Source organism: Silurus meridionalis, chromosome 21 (assembly GCF_014805685.1).
Source record: "Silurus meridionalis isolate SWU-2019-XX chromosome 21, ASM1480568v1, whole genome shotgun sequence".
Taxonomy (NCBI): domain Eukaryota; kingdom Metazoa; phylum Chordata; class Actinopteri; order Siluriformes; family Siluridae; genus Silurus; species Silurus meridionalis.
Window position 1 is genome coordinate 2,019,822 of NC_060904.1, and position 18,884 is coordinate 2,038,705.

The 18,884-nt window shown below is 37.4% G+C and overlaps 1 protein-coding gene across 2 annotated transcripts; it reads right to left on the reverse strand.

Annotated features, from left to right (window-relative positions):
• Positions 1–989: 989 nt before the first annotated feature.
• Positions 990–17,626, reverse strand: pign (phosphatidylinositol glycan anchor biosynthesis, class N). 2 transcript variants are annotated; one of them, XM_046834054.1, is made up of 29 exons: positions 17,535–17,626; positions 17,067–17,312; positions 16,116–16,237; positions 15,850–15,948; positions 15,665–15,771; positions 15,325–15,449; positions 14,430–14,560; positions 13,156–13,275; positions 13,014–13,054; positions 12,862–12,921; positions 12,601–12,693; positions 12,437–12,492; positions 12,269–12,347; positions 12,002–12,184; positions 10,753–10,892; positions 9,208–9,307; positions 8,989–9,081; positions 8,447–8,538; positions 8,257–8,359; positions 8,014–8,122; positions 7,038–7,140; positions 4,205–4,307; positions 3,129–3,215; positions 2,985–3,040; positions 2,801–2,876; positions 2,191–2,264; positions 1,943–1,985; positions 1,795–1,847; positions 990–1,243 (listed from the first exon to the last, which is right to left on the reverse strand). In XM_046834054.1, the coding sequence occupies exons 2-29, from the start codon at positions 17,291–17,293 to the stop codon at positions 1,120–1,122; spliced, it is 2,799 nt and encodes a 932-aa protein (XP_046690010.1). In that variant the 5' UTR covers positions 17,294–17,312; positions 17,535–17,626; the 3' UTR covers positions 990–1,119. The 2 variants fall into 2 exon arrangements, with proteins under 2 accessions (XP_046690010.1, XP_046690011.1); XM_046834055.1 differs by lacking the exon at positions 15,850–15,948.
• Between the last annotated feature and the right edge of the window lie 1,258 nt (positions 17,627–18,884).

Genomic DNA, 18,884 nt, shown 5'->3' on the forward strand with positions numbered 1-18,884 from the left:
TCAAATTAAGTAACAAAAAAAAAAAAAAAAAAAAAAAAAAAAAAAAAAAAAAGAAGAAGAAAAGCAAAAATACTATTGCATCATCCCAGAATGGATTCAATAAAAGATTATAACTGTTAGAAGTCGATCCTGTTTGATCTTCAAAAGCCCGAGCTGATGTTTCTGAGAGGTCTGAGAGGCCACAAAGGTCCAACAAATTGTGTAGCATTAGTACGCATATTGGTATAAATAAGAGTTATCTAGAAGGTGATCGGTTCAGTAATGCAAGTTAGTTATGTTGCAGAATTTAAGGTCATTTTTAGGACTGGGACTGAGCAAAGCTCAAACTAATGAAACGAGATCAAAGGTAGACCACAGGAAGTGGTAGCTCAATGGTAAAGGGTTTCTTGGGTTTCTGATCAGACATTTAGGATTCAAGCCCCTGTGCTGATACTGTTGAACCTTTGCATGAGGCTCTTAAGGGCTCTTTTGCATGAAGTCTTTGCTTCAAGGGCACTGGATCTTACAGGCTGCGATATGCAAAGAAAGAATTTCACAGTGCTGCAATGCATCTATCTCAGCCCAGGAGATCATTAATTCTTTGGGAAAATATATTGAATTCAGCCAAGTCCAGATAAAGCTCATCACTGGTCATCACTTCAATGACAAGTCTTTATTTACTCTTTTTTTTTTTTACTCAACAATTCAACTTTCTGAACTAAAAAGGAATCCCAGAGAAAGACGGAAGAACCAGAACATTCTTTATTCAGCCCTGTACAAAGTTAATAAATAGCTAGCAGAGGCCAAAACAGATCAAGTCAAATAAAAGTCACCAGTACAGCTTAAATCATTACAGTCGCATGTAAACAGTCCACATTTAGCACAAATTAAAAAAAAAAAAAAAAAAAGATGAGTCTAGCTTTATAATACCCGTTTGTTAGCGTTATCAGGTGCACAGTATCTCATCAAACACTGCATCATTTTTGTTTTTTTTGTGTTCAGATCCCAACACCCCCTCCTATTGCCTAATAGTGTGTTTGTCAGCATGTCTGATTTCCTCAAAAAGAAAAAATGTACTTGTGGTGTCAAACAGACCTCATTGCCACCACAACACCACCCAAACACAGAGCATTCTCTTTTTCACTTAAAGTGCACTTTCACTTTTTGCCAAATCTGGAGTTTATTGGAAGTCAGGAAGTGCGTCATCAGGCTCAGCAGCATCAGAAAGATGGTCATGGACATGACAATGACGTAGTGACTAATGCTATAAAAGACAAAAACAAAATCATCAGGTGTGTCTGTATAATCTTTATTATAGAATAGATAAGCAATGCAACTTCCTAAACTCCCAGTTTACTGTTTAGTTATTCACTATTATTATTATTTTATTATTATTACACTGCGCTCTTGAACTCTGGATTCTGATTGGTCAGAAGCTTTTTTTTAACGTTCTATAACAGCAGCTCTGACAGTAGCGCATCTGCGAATCGAAGGATCGTATGAATGAGCTCGCTCGTTATCGAGACGATAGTACGACAGTCCACAGTGTCAGCGCTTTGTCACGGCCAGAAGTAAAGCTGTGAATACATATTCAGTACTGTGGAGTTTCTCTGTAGCATGACAAAGAAAAAAAAAAACAGAGGCTGGTGAGAAAATGAATGATTATGGGTTCTTGGACGCAAGTGAGAACAGGAACTAACTCGTTTCTTAGACATTTTGCAAAATGAAACGTGCGCTCGGGGGGATGAGCGTAACTGATAAAGGTTTCTGGGAGATTAAGAGGTTGAAGGAGAAAAAGAAATGTTTAGAAATTACCTTGTGCCAATATCTAGCCAGCTTCCATAGTTTTTTACCAAGAAGAAGAAGTGCTGAGGAAAAGCAGGACACAATGAAAATGTGGGTTAGAGGTTTAAAAACTGAAAGTATATCTTCAAGTTTTAGGTCCTGCCTGAAAAAAACCTACCAGCGCCATCAAATCAGAGATGACCAGCACGATGAGGAAAAGGCTGAAAAAGAGAAAAAAAAAAAAACATGTAAATAATACAAATATGAATACAGGCGTAACCAGAAAGCTGTTCAATCAATGTGATGAGGGGGAAAAAAATAACAACAAAAAAAATTGTTGGTCCAGAATAAAAGCTGAAACTTAATGGAAATTTTTCAGAGAGGAACAGAGTGATTTTGTGACGTGAAAACGTAAAACCCCCGTACCTTCGTGACGAAAGCCTCGTCGACACTTGAACACTTTCGAACGTGCACATTACAATTATGAATGGAATCAGGACCTGAAAAAAAGAGACGCGAATATTTAAGAAAAAAAAATCGCAATTTCTTCCAGACTGATTAAAACTCCTAACATTGTGTTCTTCAGTCAACTTTCAAACAATCTTTATTTATTATTTACACACATATTTTTAAACATTTTCATGCAGAAAGGTCAAAACAAATCGAAATTATATTTTATACGGAGTTCGAAATGCTTTTGTCCAATACTGAAGAAATGTAATAAAAATGTTTTAAAAAAGTATAAAGAATTAACTATAACGTATAAAATAAGTATAAAAAAATATACACTATTTTATAAAATATGTACAAAATAAGACAGAAAGGCATGTGTATGGTTTTGACAGAGATATTAACAGTAGTCCAGATTAGTGTCACTGAGCTGCACCAGTCTGTCAGTTGTGCAATTGTGCAAAGCATTAGGCAAAAGAAAGGGAATGTGGACAGAGCGAAGTCCAGGAATTAGGTTCTAGGTGTTTTCCTGGTTGAGTTTCCTGGTTTAGGTATTAGGATACATGTTTGTGTGCGAGTGCAGTACCTTCCACATCAGAAGGCCACCCATGATGAACGGATTAAAGACCGTGAGAAAGCAATATACAGAAGCTGGATCAAAACTGCGAGCGATAAAAGACAGAAAAGAGGAGTTTTTATTTCGATTTATTTTTTCGAGTCACTTTTATAAACCCGACTTCCTGAAAAGGCCCTGATAATATAGAACTTACCTGTTGATGGAGGCGATGTTTCCTGTGCCAAAGAATGCGATTATTATAAAAAATACCTGGTGCACATTATTAAGGGAAATTATTATTATTATTTTGAAAATGATGAAACATTGCACAAGAATACAAGTGCAAGTACAAGGATACAAAGAAGTATGACCTTCTGATATCGTCCAAACTCAACTGCCTGATTCTGGATAAGTCGATATTTTCAGAGAAATCAATGCGTGAGAGCTGTGAAGACACGAGACATCTTATCTGAATGCATCAAGTTTAAAAAAAATAAAGTGTCATGTTCCAAATTTAACAAAATTCAAATCGGTTGTGATGGACATGACCAGGAATCGTGGAAAACACAAACACAATGTTGTATGTAAACAATGAAATATCTATGTAGGATGTTTTTTGTAAAAAAATAAATAAAAATAAATAAAAAAATGAATTTCCGTATTTATACTAAGACATTTCAGACGTTTTACATGCGGTTAAATTCAGCTCCTGGTTCTGCTTTAGCAATTCGCTGCGCTAGATGTTCTTCCTTCCTGCACCTGATTCTAAGTAAAGAGGTTTTGCACAAACGATTCTATCCAACGCGAGTCTAGGAGCTCCGAATTTGCTTTGTGCTTTACCGCTATTTTGTGTAACCTAATAATAGGAACCACAGAATCCACAAAAATAAAAACTTGCAGCAAACGCAACACCTACAGGTCTCATTGCTCATAAATAGCAAAACCGGTAGTCAACTTTGCAGTTGATTGCAGATCTGCTCAGGTTTGCGTTAGATGAATAAAAAATTGCAAACTATTAAGACTGAATATTAATCACTGAATTCATTCACTCTCTCGGTGCAATTTATGGCATCGAGCCAATCAGTTTTTGAGCATCTCATTTACGTGATGGTGTTTAGATTTCCTGTTTCGAAAAGAAGATATTGAACCAGATTTCTAATCTAATCATAAATATATGTATTGAAAACATCAATTCCCTCGTTTATTTCAGTACAGATCCAAAAACGTTTTTTTTCTCCAATTTGTATCCAGACCAGTCATGTGATGGTGCTCTACTTAAAGAGGTTACTGAACCATGTCAATTTTTTATTATTTGTGAATTCATGAGAAATGCTACCAAAACCCACAAACCCAACACTTTTGAGCAGAAGTATAAAAATATAAAAAACTGTAATTCAGCCAGAGAAAGAAAGCGAAAGAGAGAGAGAGTGTTACCTCATTTCTGTTGGACATTCCCTGTGTATCCACTGCTTCTTGCTCCATATGGATCCACACGAACATCAGCCATGACAGTACAGGGGGAAACAAGGCCTCGCACCTATACAAACCAAACACCTCCTAATGTTAGCAAACACAACCTTGCAGATGATGTCATCCATCTAGATATCCTGTAGTACTCATAGTAAAAAAACACTTGGCAGGATTTTGATGCTAGCGATATCCAAATCACATCTTCTAGATTCGCTTGAAAGAAAGTCTGAGAAAGTATACGAGACTTCAGAATCATGAAACCGAACATTTTTATGGACAAATAACTAAAATCATCTATCAAGTTCATAAAAACTTGATGGGACCGTTTATTTCTCTATTGCATGAAAAACTAATAAATAAACTAATGATCAGTACATCACTAATGCTGAATAACTGAATATATATATCTTTTTTTATATTCTGGTTAACTATAGGGGTTATTGTTTATATTTATGGCATTTGGCAGACACCCATATCCAAATCAGACTAACAATTATCTCATTATCTCATTAATAAATCTGAGCAATAAGAGTTTAGGGCCCAACAGTGGCTTCTTAGTGGTGCAGCCAATAACCTCAAACTAATGACCTCTGACCTCATACCTTTAGAAAAACAACTATTCAGAACTTTAAAAAAAATCACTAACTACAAACCAAGAATTAGATGAGATTAAACTCATTAATGCTAAAAATATATACGGATGGAATGAAGGACCGTGTCAGTTTGTAGAGTTTGTTGCCATGTTTTAAAACAATGATCATTAGAACATTTGTAAATAAGCAAAATAACACCTACGATTCTTATTTTCGACCTGAATAAAGAGATATGACCTTTGACCCGGTTCCTGATAATGACTACAATGGCTCAGGACCACAGGTGTCATGAATAGTTCTGCATTTATGCACCTATTACTACACACCTCAAAAATAGCACTGTAATGAATGGACATTTGTTGCCACCCACATGAGGATGGGGTCCCTTTTGAGTCTGGTTCTTCTCAAGGTTTCTTCCTCATACTATCTCAGGGAGTTTTTACTTGCCACAGTCACCACTGGCTCACTTTACTTCTTCTTCTTCTTCTTCTTCTCCTCCTTTTTTCGGCTTCTCCCATTAAGGGTCGCAACAGCGGATCATCTATAAGATCCATAAGCCTCCTACTTGGTCTTCGCCGCTTCATTCTCAGCATCCTTCATCCTTCTTCTACCGATATACCCCATGTCCCTCCTCTGCACATGTCTAAACCATCTCAGTTGCACCTCCCTCACCTTGCCTTCAAAAACGTCTTACATGTCCCTCTAATAAACTAGTTTCTAATCCTGTCCATCTTCGTCACTTCTAATGAAAATCTTCAGCTCTGCTACCTCCAGCTCCGCCTCCTGTCTTTTACTCAATGCCACTGTCTCTAAACCATACAACATCTCAGGTCTCACCACAGTTCTATAAACTTTCCCTTTCACAGATACTCTATCACAAATTACTCCTGCTATCACTCTTCTCCACCCACTCATCGTGGCCTGCACTCTTTTCTTCACTTCTCCAACACACTGTGGTGCTGTTCCTTGGCATGAAACCACACTGTTGCTCACAGATGGTCACCTCTTCTCTCAGCCTGGCTTCCACTACTCTTTCCCATAACTTCATGATGTGACTGATCAACTTTATTCCCCTGTAGTTACTGCAGGTCTGTAGTACTCCTTTATTCTTAAAGATCGGCACCAGCACACTCCTTCTCCATTCCTCAGGCATCTTCTCATCAGGGATCAACTATTATAAGGAACAAACTTATACGCCATAAACGTACAAATTATTTTATATAACTTTATTACCGCTTTATCTGTGTAGAGCAGCTTTGAGACAATGTCCATTGTTAAATGCGCTATACAAGTAAAATTCAATTGAATTGAATTCAAGTCAGAGGTGGCAATATTAAGGAAATCCCCCTGAGAAGATGAGGAAGGTAGCTTGAGAGGAACCAGACACAGCATGGAGGCCAGTCCTCTGTCTTAAGAATTGTGGTGGTAGTTCATCAAAACACTGGTTTCCCTTCCTTATGAATAAACATTTTTACTTTCACATTTAATAATAATTAATTAAGCAGTGAAGGTTTAAACCCAGAAATTGTGCACAAGGTTATTCAGACCTCAAAATGAAGATACAGGCTTCACAGAAGCAGGGTGGGGGTGGGGTTGGGTGCCTTTATCGATGCCTGCCTCTGAACTTAAACTTTAATTTTTGTCTTGTATTTTTGGTCAAAGAAGGTCCTAATGTGCACAGTGGGCCAATCTTCCAGCTCTACTGTATGTATATGAAGGTACCAACAGGCAACAAAAAGGCTTTGTTGGTGTAAATAAAGCTTTGCATACATTCCACTTCCTCCAAGTTCCACCACAGTGTATCACAATAAGCTGCTGCAATCTTTGTGGTGAGTTAAACGAGAAAAGAATTCAGAGAAGAACAAGACCGTGACTGTAAAAGTACCACAGTAAAGTCACCAGAGTAAAAGTTTTCGCTCCAAAAATGTCCTCCAAAGTTAAACATGACTTCTTTCTGAGTTTTACGTTGCACTGCATTTTACACCCGTGCCCAATTAAAGTCATTCAAAACCGAACTGGACGTATCGTAGTCTTAAAATAAATAACGGTCAATGACCTAAAGTGTGACGCAACAATCTTACAGGTTAGAGTTTTTGACTTTTAGAAATCTCATCTACAAGAATTAAGAGGGCAGACAACCAACCACTGTTAGCAATGCATCCGCAGAAATATCTAGCTGTGCATTCAGAGCATCTGCTTCTTACCCAGTGCTCAGGAGAAGGTAGACACTGGAGAGAGACAGGAGAATACTCAGCAGCCTGTGGAAGAGTCGCGTCGAACTCAGCAGCGGCACCATAAATGATGAGACTAAACAAGAGAGCAGGATTCGTAAAACTGGAGGCAGAGGATCACAGCGAGACACATTTCCAATAACAGGTTCAATACTATCATAAGTCTGTTGAATTCTTGAATCTTATTGGTCTGTGCATATCACAGGTTTTTATTAATGCACTTGTTGTAACACTTTATATTGATATGAAGACGTTTTGTATACGATGTTTACAACATGAGTCTGGCAAAAAGAGTTGAAAACCCCAAGTCTTCTGTGGTTTTTGAGGGACACATGCATGTTCCTTTTGTTTCTATGCAACAAACTCGGTCATTTAATGGTATGATGATGATTCACTTTACTTTCATTGAAAAATCCTCCCTTAGCAGGAAGAACAGCACAATCGACACTTCGTTTCTCCGAACATTCCGCTGAAATACTTCGCCGTGCCTCTTGTAAAACTCACCAAAGATGTTCTTCACTAGTTGGAGATTTCTTACTTGTGATCCATTTCATCCCAGAGCAGTTCAACAGGATTTAGGTGCAGTGACTGGGCAGGTCCATTCAAAAAAGGAATTGCATGGTGATGAAGTCTGGAATGGGAGCCATGTTGGTTCACTTTTACTTTTTGGAACCTTCCCTGCTCCAAAACAACCCCAAACCATTAAGCATCCACCTCCATGTTGGACTGTGAGGGAGTCTGATCACATCTTCTCTCCTGTTCTCCGACTTATACAAGTTCTTCTGTCCACAGAACTTTCTTCCACTCATTCACAATCAATTATTTTGTAGACACAAAAGGAACATGCGTGTCTCAAGAACCATAAAACACTCTGTGTTTCAGAACATCTGACAGGCTCTGAAGGAGCGCTGAGAATATGACAAGGGAGATAAATATAAAGCCGTCGAACCCAGAGTTGTCCAGCTGATGAGCTGATTGAAGAGCGGCAGGCCTTGTTTGAGTTGCAGACTGGAGTGAGTGCTGGAAAGCACATATGTGCACAGCGCCACCTGTAGCATCTACACACATTACAGCACCGGTGTTACTACTCGAGCAGATTACGACACATTTGCACGAATTACGAAATTAAGTGTGAACTTAAGGCGGAGCATTAATGCTAACGTGTTAGGGTTATTAACGATCATAAAATTACCTGGCAAATGAACAGCCAACGATCTCTTGAATGCAGGCCGGGCTGTCTACATAACAAGATGTAAATCAATGACGTGAGCATCGTTAGAGCTCCAGCACATATCCTGAATTAAAAGAAACACAAACATACAGTATAAGAAAAACGAATTAAATCATTTCCAGTTTGTGATTTTGAAAGTGGAGGATCTTACACGTAATTAGTGTTGGGTTCTCGCCCAACAACAGGCAGCAGAGGAAACACTGAAAGACACAAGCAGCTCAGCACCCATCTGAGTGACCTGGACTATAACACAGGAAGGATATGTCAGGCAGTGGAACTATGTTTCAAACACATGATTGCTGGCATCCTGATGTGGCATAAGAGAAATAAAACACTCTGAAATAATCCACGCTGCTGATTCACACTACTTGCTCATGGATAGCGTGACGATGACATGAATTTTTTATTTATTTTTAAATAGTTCAAATGCAAAATGTGTATAACTTACACACATCACTTTTGTATTTAAAAAAAAAATGGAAATGAAACTCCACAGTATAGTCATGTTGTATTTTTATACCACATTGAACCTCATTTGCATAACGTTGGGAAAACCTCAATTCATATAATTTGCTTATTGTCACCGGAATAACAGCTCTGTGTTGCAAACTTACACAGGAAACAAATGCTCAGCTTTAAATTTGTCATTCGCTAAAGTAAAAACAGTCTACAGAGCATACTCTCATTTCTCACCTTGGTTTTTCTATAAAGCCCCGAAACAACAGGCCACAGCGCCAGAGCCACCAGTCCCAAAGTCAACATCGCCCGATAGAAGAAACTCACAACCTACAAAGCAGTGGAGAAGAAACCATTTCTGGAGCAAACTCACTGCTTATTTCTTATGCATTAAGAAAACCAGTATATTTGAGTGTATTTTCGGTATTAATGCACAATGTTCTCATCACTACTTACCAGTAGCTCTATCCCAAATGTTAAAAGAACAAAATATCCAAAGCATCTGCTCAGCGGCAGGGAAGGAACTGATCTCGCAAACTCGATAAGGATCCTGAATCTACAAATCATAGCATTAACCACACAAAATGTGCACTTTAACAATAGTGTTAGAACACAAAGCTGTAGATTTGGTTCTTATAATAAAAATATATATATTTGTAAATTTAACTACACAATAATGAATAAAAAAAGGTTTTCAATGCGTAAATAACCAAACACATAAACTCTACTCTGTCGTCCTGAAATATTATTTATGTTTTGTACTTTTGAACATGAGAACACCGAAAAAACCATGCAAACTGGTGTACTAACAGGCTCTGTTATTGTATTGTCTGTGGTGTATATATTAGGGGTGTAACGGTGCACAAAATGTACGGTTCGGTACGTTTCCCGTTTTTCTAAAGTCGCGATTTGGTTCAATTTGGGTACGGTTGGGGGGCCGTTAAAACATAAAGTTGCTGATCGTTTTTTTTTTATCGTTAAAAACTCATTTTATTATCATTATCATTTGTGAACTGTTTACATTTGTAAAACAATTTGAAATAAAAATGCTTGCTAGGTTAAATAATACCGTATATACAAATATTTTATAATATTTAATAAAAAAATAAAATATATACAAATAAAATAATTAATGCAATACACTTGTTATTGATTAATTGAGTAATTAATTAAATTAGCAGAAATTAGATTGATCAAATAAAATTAAATCTATAAAAAAAATTTATGAAATAGTTTACATTGGTTACACCTCATTTGCATAATACAGATGTGTATATAAGTGTGTGTTTTACATTTAATATTAAATTTTTTAAAGGTATGATCTACTTAACTGTTCTACTTCCTTCAGCAAACATTAACAAATGTCTTCATTCCTTCCATCCTTCATTTATTCACTCCCTCGATATGCAGAACTGTCAGCATTTTCGCAGTTTAAGAGAAATTCTTGAAGCTGGGCATAAACATTTTTGAAGCTGGATGTAAAAAAAAAAAAAAAAAAAAAATGTACGGAAGATGGCAGAAAGCGGCAGCGATTTCGTGCATGCGCCAAACAAATCTTTTTCTATGCACTACATATCGTATTCCGACGCACCACAAATCGTATTTCCAGTAACAAATGAGTAAAAAGGATTGAATTCGGTGCACCGAAACGAAAACCCTGTACCGAAACTGTTCGGTAAGAATGCATTTATCGTTACACCCCTAGTAGATATAATAAGCCTGAAGGACATCATCTCAAAAATAATACTGCATTTGCATTTGCAGTAGAATCTCACCAAAAGACCAGGATTCCATATGAAGTCATTTAGACCAGTCAAAGACTTTCTCTAGTACAACAGATCAATAGAAAACAGGAAGTTGACACATAGTTGCTGTGATAAATATTGTGTCATAAGAGGTATTGTCCTAATGTTCACATGACCGATACCAATCTCAGAGCCTTCGAAGCATTTTCACTTACATACATGTTATTAACACAACGCATTAACGAGGGTGGCTCACTCTTTCAGGACGCTGTACCACACAGGTACAGGCAGGAGGCAGTAGATGTAGTAGGTGTAGGAACTGGCCTGCAGAAACAAGAAGAGACACACAAGCAGGCCCACAAACAAAAACAACAGGCCCAGATGTCTTCCTGCAGTCTAACAAAAAAAAAAAAAAAAAAAAAAAAAAGGGTCAATGACATCACTTCAAGTACACATCATTTAAATAAACTACATGGATGGAAAGTACCAACGCACATTATTTAAAAAACAAAAAGAGCAGGTTTTTTTTCTCTAAAAATAGATTTAAAGGTTGGGTTCTTTTGCATACACCTCGTCTATGTGAGGATACAGAATTTATATTATTTGACGTGGTGCGTTTTTTAAAACAAAGTGGCTCAAGTTTCATTTCATTCAATGTTTTAACTTTGTTTTTCAGTTCCTGTGAGCTATTATTGTATTGCACTTGTAGAATTGTGCATGCATTTACAGTAATATTGTGAATAACTTCATGTTCAAAAGATGAGAAACCAGAAAGGAAAGAATTAGTGACACTTTAATCTTTGCTTTGCTTCAATTTCTTCATAAAAAAAGTAGAAACCACGTTATAATTGACCATTTTAATTTTTTTATTTGTAACTAACAATTAAGGCCAAATCCAATATTAGTTCATATTCACTGTAGAGGACAAAATTTTGTGGACACCTGAGCATAAGACTGGTACATTATGTGCTTTTATAAAATGTCTTATTTTACATTTGGTTGCCATTAGCTGTTATAATTTATTTACACAAGGGTGTTTGTAAAGTCAGGTACTGATGTAGGTGAGGTAAAGAGGCCTGGGGTTTGGGAAAAATTCATCCCAAAGATGTTCAATAGGGGTTTATAGCAGGAGATCTTCTCCTGGAACGGGTTCACGTCTCCTAGTTCAAGTGAAGGGATAATTTCATGCAACTGGATTCAAAGACGTCCTGTACAATCGTGTTCCTCCGACTTTGTGCTGGCAGTTTGTGAAAGAACCATATATGGCTGGAAAAGTCAGGTGTCCCAATACTTTTGTTTATAGAGTGTAAATAAAAAGGTGGTGGGGGGGGATACACTTTCTCAAATTGAAAAGGTGGCATTTATCGAAATAATGTACATGTTTTTAATGATTTTTCCAAAAACAGCTTTGTATTTGTAAATCTCGGGGGGGCTAAACATTTTTTTTTTTTTTTTTAGATTTGATCATTTTGTAAAGTTTACATAATTGCTGTCTCTCATCTTACCGCGTCTTTGCTTGTGGGTGGTTTGCGGAGGCTGGCGTGAGTCTTCAGAATCACCAAAAGCACGTAAGACGTCCACCCAATGAAACCCAGGACGACGCTGCAGCCCAGGAAAAAGCGGTCGTAGGTGTGGTAGTAAGATAATCCCTCCATGGCTCGATGAATCAGAACCTCACACTCGTGAATCTGAGACAATAAACGAAAGTTTAGATGCGTCAAATAGAGACAGAGGAAGTGACACTTTTGGTACTTTAAAAGTGTGGTGCTTACAGCTTCATCAAAGTGGCCTTTCTGGATTAGTGATCTTGTGTGACTCATAAACTCGAACATTTGAGAATCAGTCAGAGGTCTAAACAGGAAACAGTACTGAGATATAAATAAAATAAACACGATTTTTTTGTATTGTTGAATTCCCTTAAAAAACAGACCAACACTTACTGGTATGGTGTGAAGAGAAATGACAATGTGGTCTCCTTTTTCTGCGTCATTTTTACCTAATAATAATAATAGAAGAAGAAGAATAGTAATAATAACAATAATGGCATGTAAGCATATAAAATAAACATAATTATGGTTATACTTATTTTTAAAGTGAAACTTGCCTTGAATTGTTCAAGGATTTGTATTGCATTTGCATACATGCTTTCAGCTTTAAAATGCTGGCTGTTATTGAGGTAATCCAGTGGCAGGACCCCCTGCAAATCAACACAACGAGAAACAAAGAAACTCCTAAAATATTGCATAGCTATCATATGAAATGAATTTTATATCATTTAATTGTGCTGTAATTATCATAAATATATGCAATCATCATCATCATCTTCACATGGATGTAAAACACTATGTCTAGTTCTCAATCTTACCACTGAGTTGAGTGGAATGGGAACCCCGATGAGAGAGGACATGAGCGGTGCAATATCAGCCTGCATTCATTAAAACATAAGGAATCATCTTTTTATTTATTCTTACGCCAAACAATGTCCATTTTAGACAAACGGTATGTAAAAAAATCTACCTGGTTAACATCCATCCTCCTGTAGGTCTCCAGCCCCCAGTCTGAGATCATCACAATTCACAAACCATCCTGGTCAGTTCTCTCCAGTCTAATATCCTCTACTGCACATATTAACTAAACAATCGAATGCATGAAAACTCACCTCTGATGTAATCATCATCATAATTCTGAAAAGTGAAGGTTCTCTGAGCTCTCTGAATGCCGGCCCCCCAAGCCACCAAGGGAGTGAGAGTCTCTGATGGATGACTGGCTCCATGAGATCCTAAAACAAGATCCAAACAAGCAATCTTTGGGGTGGGGGTTTGCACATTAATACAATAATGTGTTTTAAAAATGTTCTGAAATTTGTTAGTGAAAACGTCGCTTCAAATGTTATTCCTGGCGTTCCTGAACATTCAGTCCCACTACGGATTCCCGCGAATTTTTTGAGAATCCGGAACTTTCTGTTAGTTAGGTTCCAAATGAGAACCCGCACATTTTCCCAAGCACCAAGTTCCGAACCGCAAATTAAGGGGAGTTGACTGTATGACGTGTCGCAACACTACGGAGGCCGAGGCGTGTCCTGAGAGTCAAATAGAATACAGATTAACATGGCAGAGGTAGAGCTGCATCTTCTTTCACACAGAACAGGAAAAGAACGTCTGGTTTTATTTTATCTTTTTTCTGCACTACAAAGGCCTGTTTAAGAAGTCAGAAGACACTTAAGTAAATTTACGATTTGCTGTCCATTGCATCGATCAGACTGCATCGTAATTGGGGTGAATTGTATCAGTAGCTGTTTCATACATATCTTTATTGTATCGTATCATTAGCTATGAATTGAGATACAAGGCTTCAGTTATAGAGATGCACTTCTCTAATATATAGAAGTACATTAACACATTAGGAATCTTTACAAGGATCTGAAAACTGGAACAAATGATCAATAAGGGCAGAGTCGAGCTCCACAGTCTAGAGTTTTCTGTGGAATGGGAACTATTGTTATAAAGCTTGCCCTACTTTATTTCACTGATTTGGCCATGAGAGCTTAGTGGCAAACTGCTCTTATTGAACAATCTTTATAACAGTAATAACGTTGGTTTCAAACAAAAATAAAAAATAAAAAGGTTTAAGAATGACTTTTAACAATACAGGGTTTTCAAACAGTCAGACACAAACAGGAAAAAAATGAATTATCTAAACATGTTGGAATCAATTTACATATATTTTTGCATGGCATATTTTAAATTTCCTGATTTTTCACGTCCTATTCATTTACACAACAAATAAACGTCAGTTTCAGCCTTCACTATGTTTGTTGTTTTCTTACTGCTGATGTAATGATCAGGAACGTATTCAGGAACTGTATAGTTCTCCTTCAGAGTTTTCATATCCGAGCAGGAACTCCAATGTAAACAGGTTAAAAAAAAAACGTACCCCAGTTTGTCATGCCGTGATCAGCTGTGAAAACGTACGCTGTTCTCCCATCGTTCTCAAAAAACTCCTCGAACACAGAAACAATCTCAGCTACTCCATTGTCAACCAGCTCAATGTTTTCCAGATACTCCCTGGTCAAAGAGAAAAATACAAAGAAAATGTTTCAGACAGACAGACCAGCAGACAGACAAACAGACTGGCAGGCAGACAGACAGACAGACAGACAGACAGACAGGCAGACAGATAGACGGACAGACAGACAGACAGGCAGGCAGGCAGACAGATAGATGGACAGACAGACAGACAGGCAGACAGATAGACAAACAGACAGGCAGACAGACAGACAGACAGACAGGCAGACATACAGACATACAGATAGGCAGGCAGGCAGGCAGGCCAGCAGATAGACAAACAGACAGGTAGACAGACAGGCAGACAAAAAGGCTATTTGATTTGAATATCAAAACTTGATAGTATCATATCAAATGCATTAACAATCTCAACATACATGAAACTTTGATTATCCAGTTATGTAAACTGATATCAAATTCATTTAGTCAAACATTTGGTTTGACATGTTCGTGCAATTACATCAAACACAAGAAAAATATCATTGTAAGCGTTTGCTCTGACCGTAATGTCTGTGTTTCTCCAGGTTTCCGATTAGCTAGGCTACTGAACTGTGGGTTAGTGAAATGTAATGCAAACCTACAGGGTTTTCTTAAGAACTCAGCTGTGAAAAACACTCTGATATGTAGAACTCTGCGGTTACTCCACACAGCTGATGTCATTCGCAGGTATATTCTAAGTGAATTCTTCAGTGTGATGCAGAAATAGGTCCTTAGGTCACGTAATGGAGAGTATAACAGGCTAATGCTTCAGGGTTTCATCTTACTTTGACATGGGCCGGTGGGCATGTCCGTTTGTGTCAATTCCCAGAAGATGAAGGAAAAACACAATCTTATCTTCATGCAGATGGGACATAAGGGTTTTATTTTCTTTTGCAGACCTCAGGAAATCCTGCATTTAAAAAAAAGAGACAATATGTACCTGTAATACTGAATGGCTTCTTCTAAGACTCATTACTTGTTTATTAAGTGTGTTATAGCTGAATAAGCACAAGCTCTTTCTATCATTATGGGAAGATACACACGTTTATGTCAGGCAGAGTGAAAATATTTTGTATATTATTTAAAAAACATTGAAGATGTTTTACATTAGCAGTAGAGACACACCTTCACCTGATCGAACACCCAGGTGTCCAGCTTGGAAGCGTCCTTTGAGGCAAAGTCCTCCATCGCAGAGGGATAAGTGTGTGTGTACACATGATCTCCACTCGCTCCTGCAACAAACCCAGAATTACACAGAGCTGCTGTATTTACTGCAACAATGGTGCGCATGAGCTCCACTCATGATGTACCTTTAGCAAACATGGGCAGGATGTCAGGACTTCCCCAGCACCATGTGTACCTGCTTTCATTAAACACTGAGTCAAACTCCACTGGATTCTCCTTCCAGCCTGTACACACACACACACACACACACACACACACACACACACAAACACGCACATACACACACACACACACACACACACAAACACGCACATATATACAAATACACACACACACACTTATTACTTCTACATTATACATAAATGATATTGTAGATAATTGATATAATCACCTTTAGCCACAGCACTGACGTCCTCATAAAAGCCTGCTATAAGTGCAACGTGTCCAGGCCGGGATTCTGTCGGTACACGTGTGTGAGACACTCCCCATGAACCGCTCTCCGTAATTACACTCCTGACAGACGTAAAGACACAATAATGAGACGATGACGTAGCAAATTTTTTAAGATTGTAGAATGTGTGCGAGTCGACCTGCTGAAGGTCATTTAGAAAATAGTCCATGTTCACTTTTGTTCTTTGGAAATCTGTGTTCAGGTGCTAATAGATCACATCAAACATAAACACCACCACAGGATTACAGACATACAACATGTAGGAGCATTAAACAGACAGGATGGAGCTCAGAGACACTCTGACTGACCTGAGAGAGAGAGAGAGAGAGAGAGAGAGAGAGAGAGAGAGAGAGAGAGAGAGAGAGAGAGGAGGTGGATGGATGGATGGATGAAAAAAGGAAGGAAAAAAGGGTGGACTAATGGATTGGATGAAACAAACAAACAAACAAACAGAGGAGGAAGGAAGATTGGGCAAAGTGGAAAGGACGGAAAGAAGGAATATAAACAAGAAAGAGATAAGGAAGGAAAAGAGGAAAACGGGTGAGAAAAGTGATGTAAGGAGGTTAGGAATGTAAGTAAGGTGAGAATTCCTTCTCTTAAAGAAAGGTAAAGGAAAAGAAAAAGTAAGTGAGGATTTAAGGGAGGGATGGAAGAAAAAGCTGAAAATGAGAGGGTATTGCAGAAAAGGAGGAATGAATAAAGTTAGAAAGGAGTGCAGACTGAAAGATGGGAGGTGGAATTATGTGGAAGTGGGAAATGCAGAAATAAGGAAGTATTAGAGGTAAGAAAGAAAGTAAGAGCAGTAACAAAAGTGAAGTAAGGAAAGTATGGATGAATGAATGGATGGATGAATAGATAGATGGACAGATGGATAGTACACACAGTTCACACCTTATAAAAGGCACCCTGATGGGGTCACTGGGATCAAACTTAAAGATGCTGTCTGCTCTCAATCCGTCTGCCACAAACAGCACCAGGCGCTTGGCAGGTGACGGTAAGGGGACACGCTGAGGACTCATCCCATGGACCAAAGGTGATGTGAAGTAGATGTCAAATATGGAGATGAAGAAAACCACATGGACCAGGAGACCCACGATAAAGAACGTAATCATGTTCATCCTGTTACTCGATCTGATCCTGAGAAATACAAAGTTATTTAGTTCACTTTGATAATTCACCTGTTACTCATCATTCTCTTACTTTTCATTATGACTGCTTTCAAATGGGCTGAATCCATTATAACCCCTTAATCCCTCTATAAACACACTCCAAAGGGCAGATAAGGACGAACACTGCACCCTCTGTAGTGCACTAGATTTGACACAGGAAGTCATTTGGGATTTAACTCGTTAATCTTACCTTATCCAGCAAAATGTTCTTCAATAATAACTTCACTATGAAGCACCTTGTGTGTTTCAGTGCTTCACTTCCTGGATGACGTCATACAAAACGCGACCGTCTTTCAAAGCATGATGGGTAATGAAGTTTGACTGATAACTGGTGCTTTTTGTTATTTCTTTTTACGTTTTCCCTTATATACATATCAGTTGTTATAGTTTATTCACATTAATATATATTTTTTATCATCCGCCTGATTGTAATCTAATAAAAACAACAGGTCTTTTGTTTATTATTTAATAATGTTTTATACAAAACGATGAATTTTTCAAAGAATGAGTTTCACAATTTTAACCACTAGATGTCGCACTTTAACCAAAATAAATAACAACACGTATTAGATTGGCCATGTGAGCCTTCCTAATAATAATAATAATAATAATAATAATAATAATAATAATAATTTATTATTATTATTATTATTATTATTATTAATATTATTATTATTATTATTAAAAAGACTAAGAATATATAACGCATTTACACTTAAACACATTTGCTACACCTCTGACTGCATTTTCTGTCATTATCTTTCTTCTTTATTTTTATATTTTTTTAATCAGTGACAACTTTTCTTTTAATGTGTTACGTTGCAATGATACATGCACATGCTTTATTTTGTGTAGAAAATAGGAAACTTGCAGTATTAATAGCTATTAATAGTACTAATCGTATAGTATTATTATAGTGTTAATAGTGAGAATTTTCCCAACAATATTTTATACAACATAAACATCGCGTTTGATGTAGATTTGTAAACATTTATAATTTTTAAAGATTTATTTTCTTGTGCAGAACATTTTCATATTTGGCCGCTTGGTGGCGCGATATACCCCTTCAGGATGCTGAAAAGGTTGCCATTTCGGGTGAAATCACACTATGCTAGAAACTTTGTTAAAAATTGGATATAATACACCAGGAAAATCAACAAGGTGATTGGTGTCATTAAACAAACTTCTCATCGATCATGATTTGTATTTGTGTATTCTCAGCATCACAGTGATAAATGATACAGAATGCCTGCGCGATCAATTGTTTCTTCTAATCTTGTTTATGTTACAGCAGCTTTCAACCAGGTCTTTACCAGAAACTTTTAACTGTCCGAAAAAACGTTTATGAAGCTCGGGCACTTCTGGCATCTTCTCTACATGTTACATAAACAAACATGTTATGTTTCTGTTCTCACTCACATTGTTACTGCTATACAACATTCTCTTTTTACTCTCCCACTTGAAGTTATGGGATAAAAAAAGGTTATTTGTCATGTTGACACATGAAACCACAAAACTCTTTGTCTGGAAGTATCTGAAG

Excerpts from the sequence above, each read along its gene's own strand:
- pign (XM_046834054.1), bottom strand. The coding sequence starts at position 17,293 with ATGAACATGATTACGTTCTTTATCGTGGGTCTCCTGGTCCATGTGGTT. Across the intron at positions 8,123-8,256 it reads GTTGGCTGTTCATTTGCCAG|ATGCTACAGGTGGCGCTGTG; the intron begins GTAATTTTATGA and ends TAATGTGTGTAG. Across the intron at positions 2,265-2,800 it reads GTGGCCTTCTGATGTGGAAG|GTCCTGATTCCATTCATAAT; the intron begins GTACTGCACTCG and ends TCTTTTTTTCAG.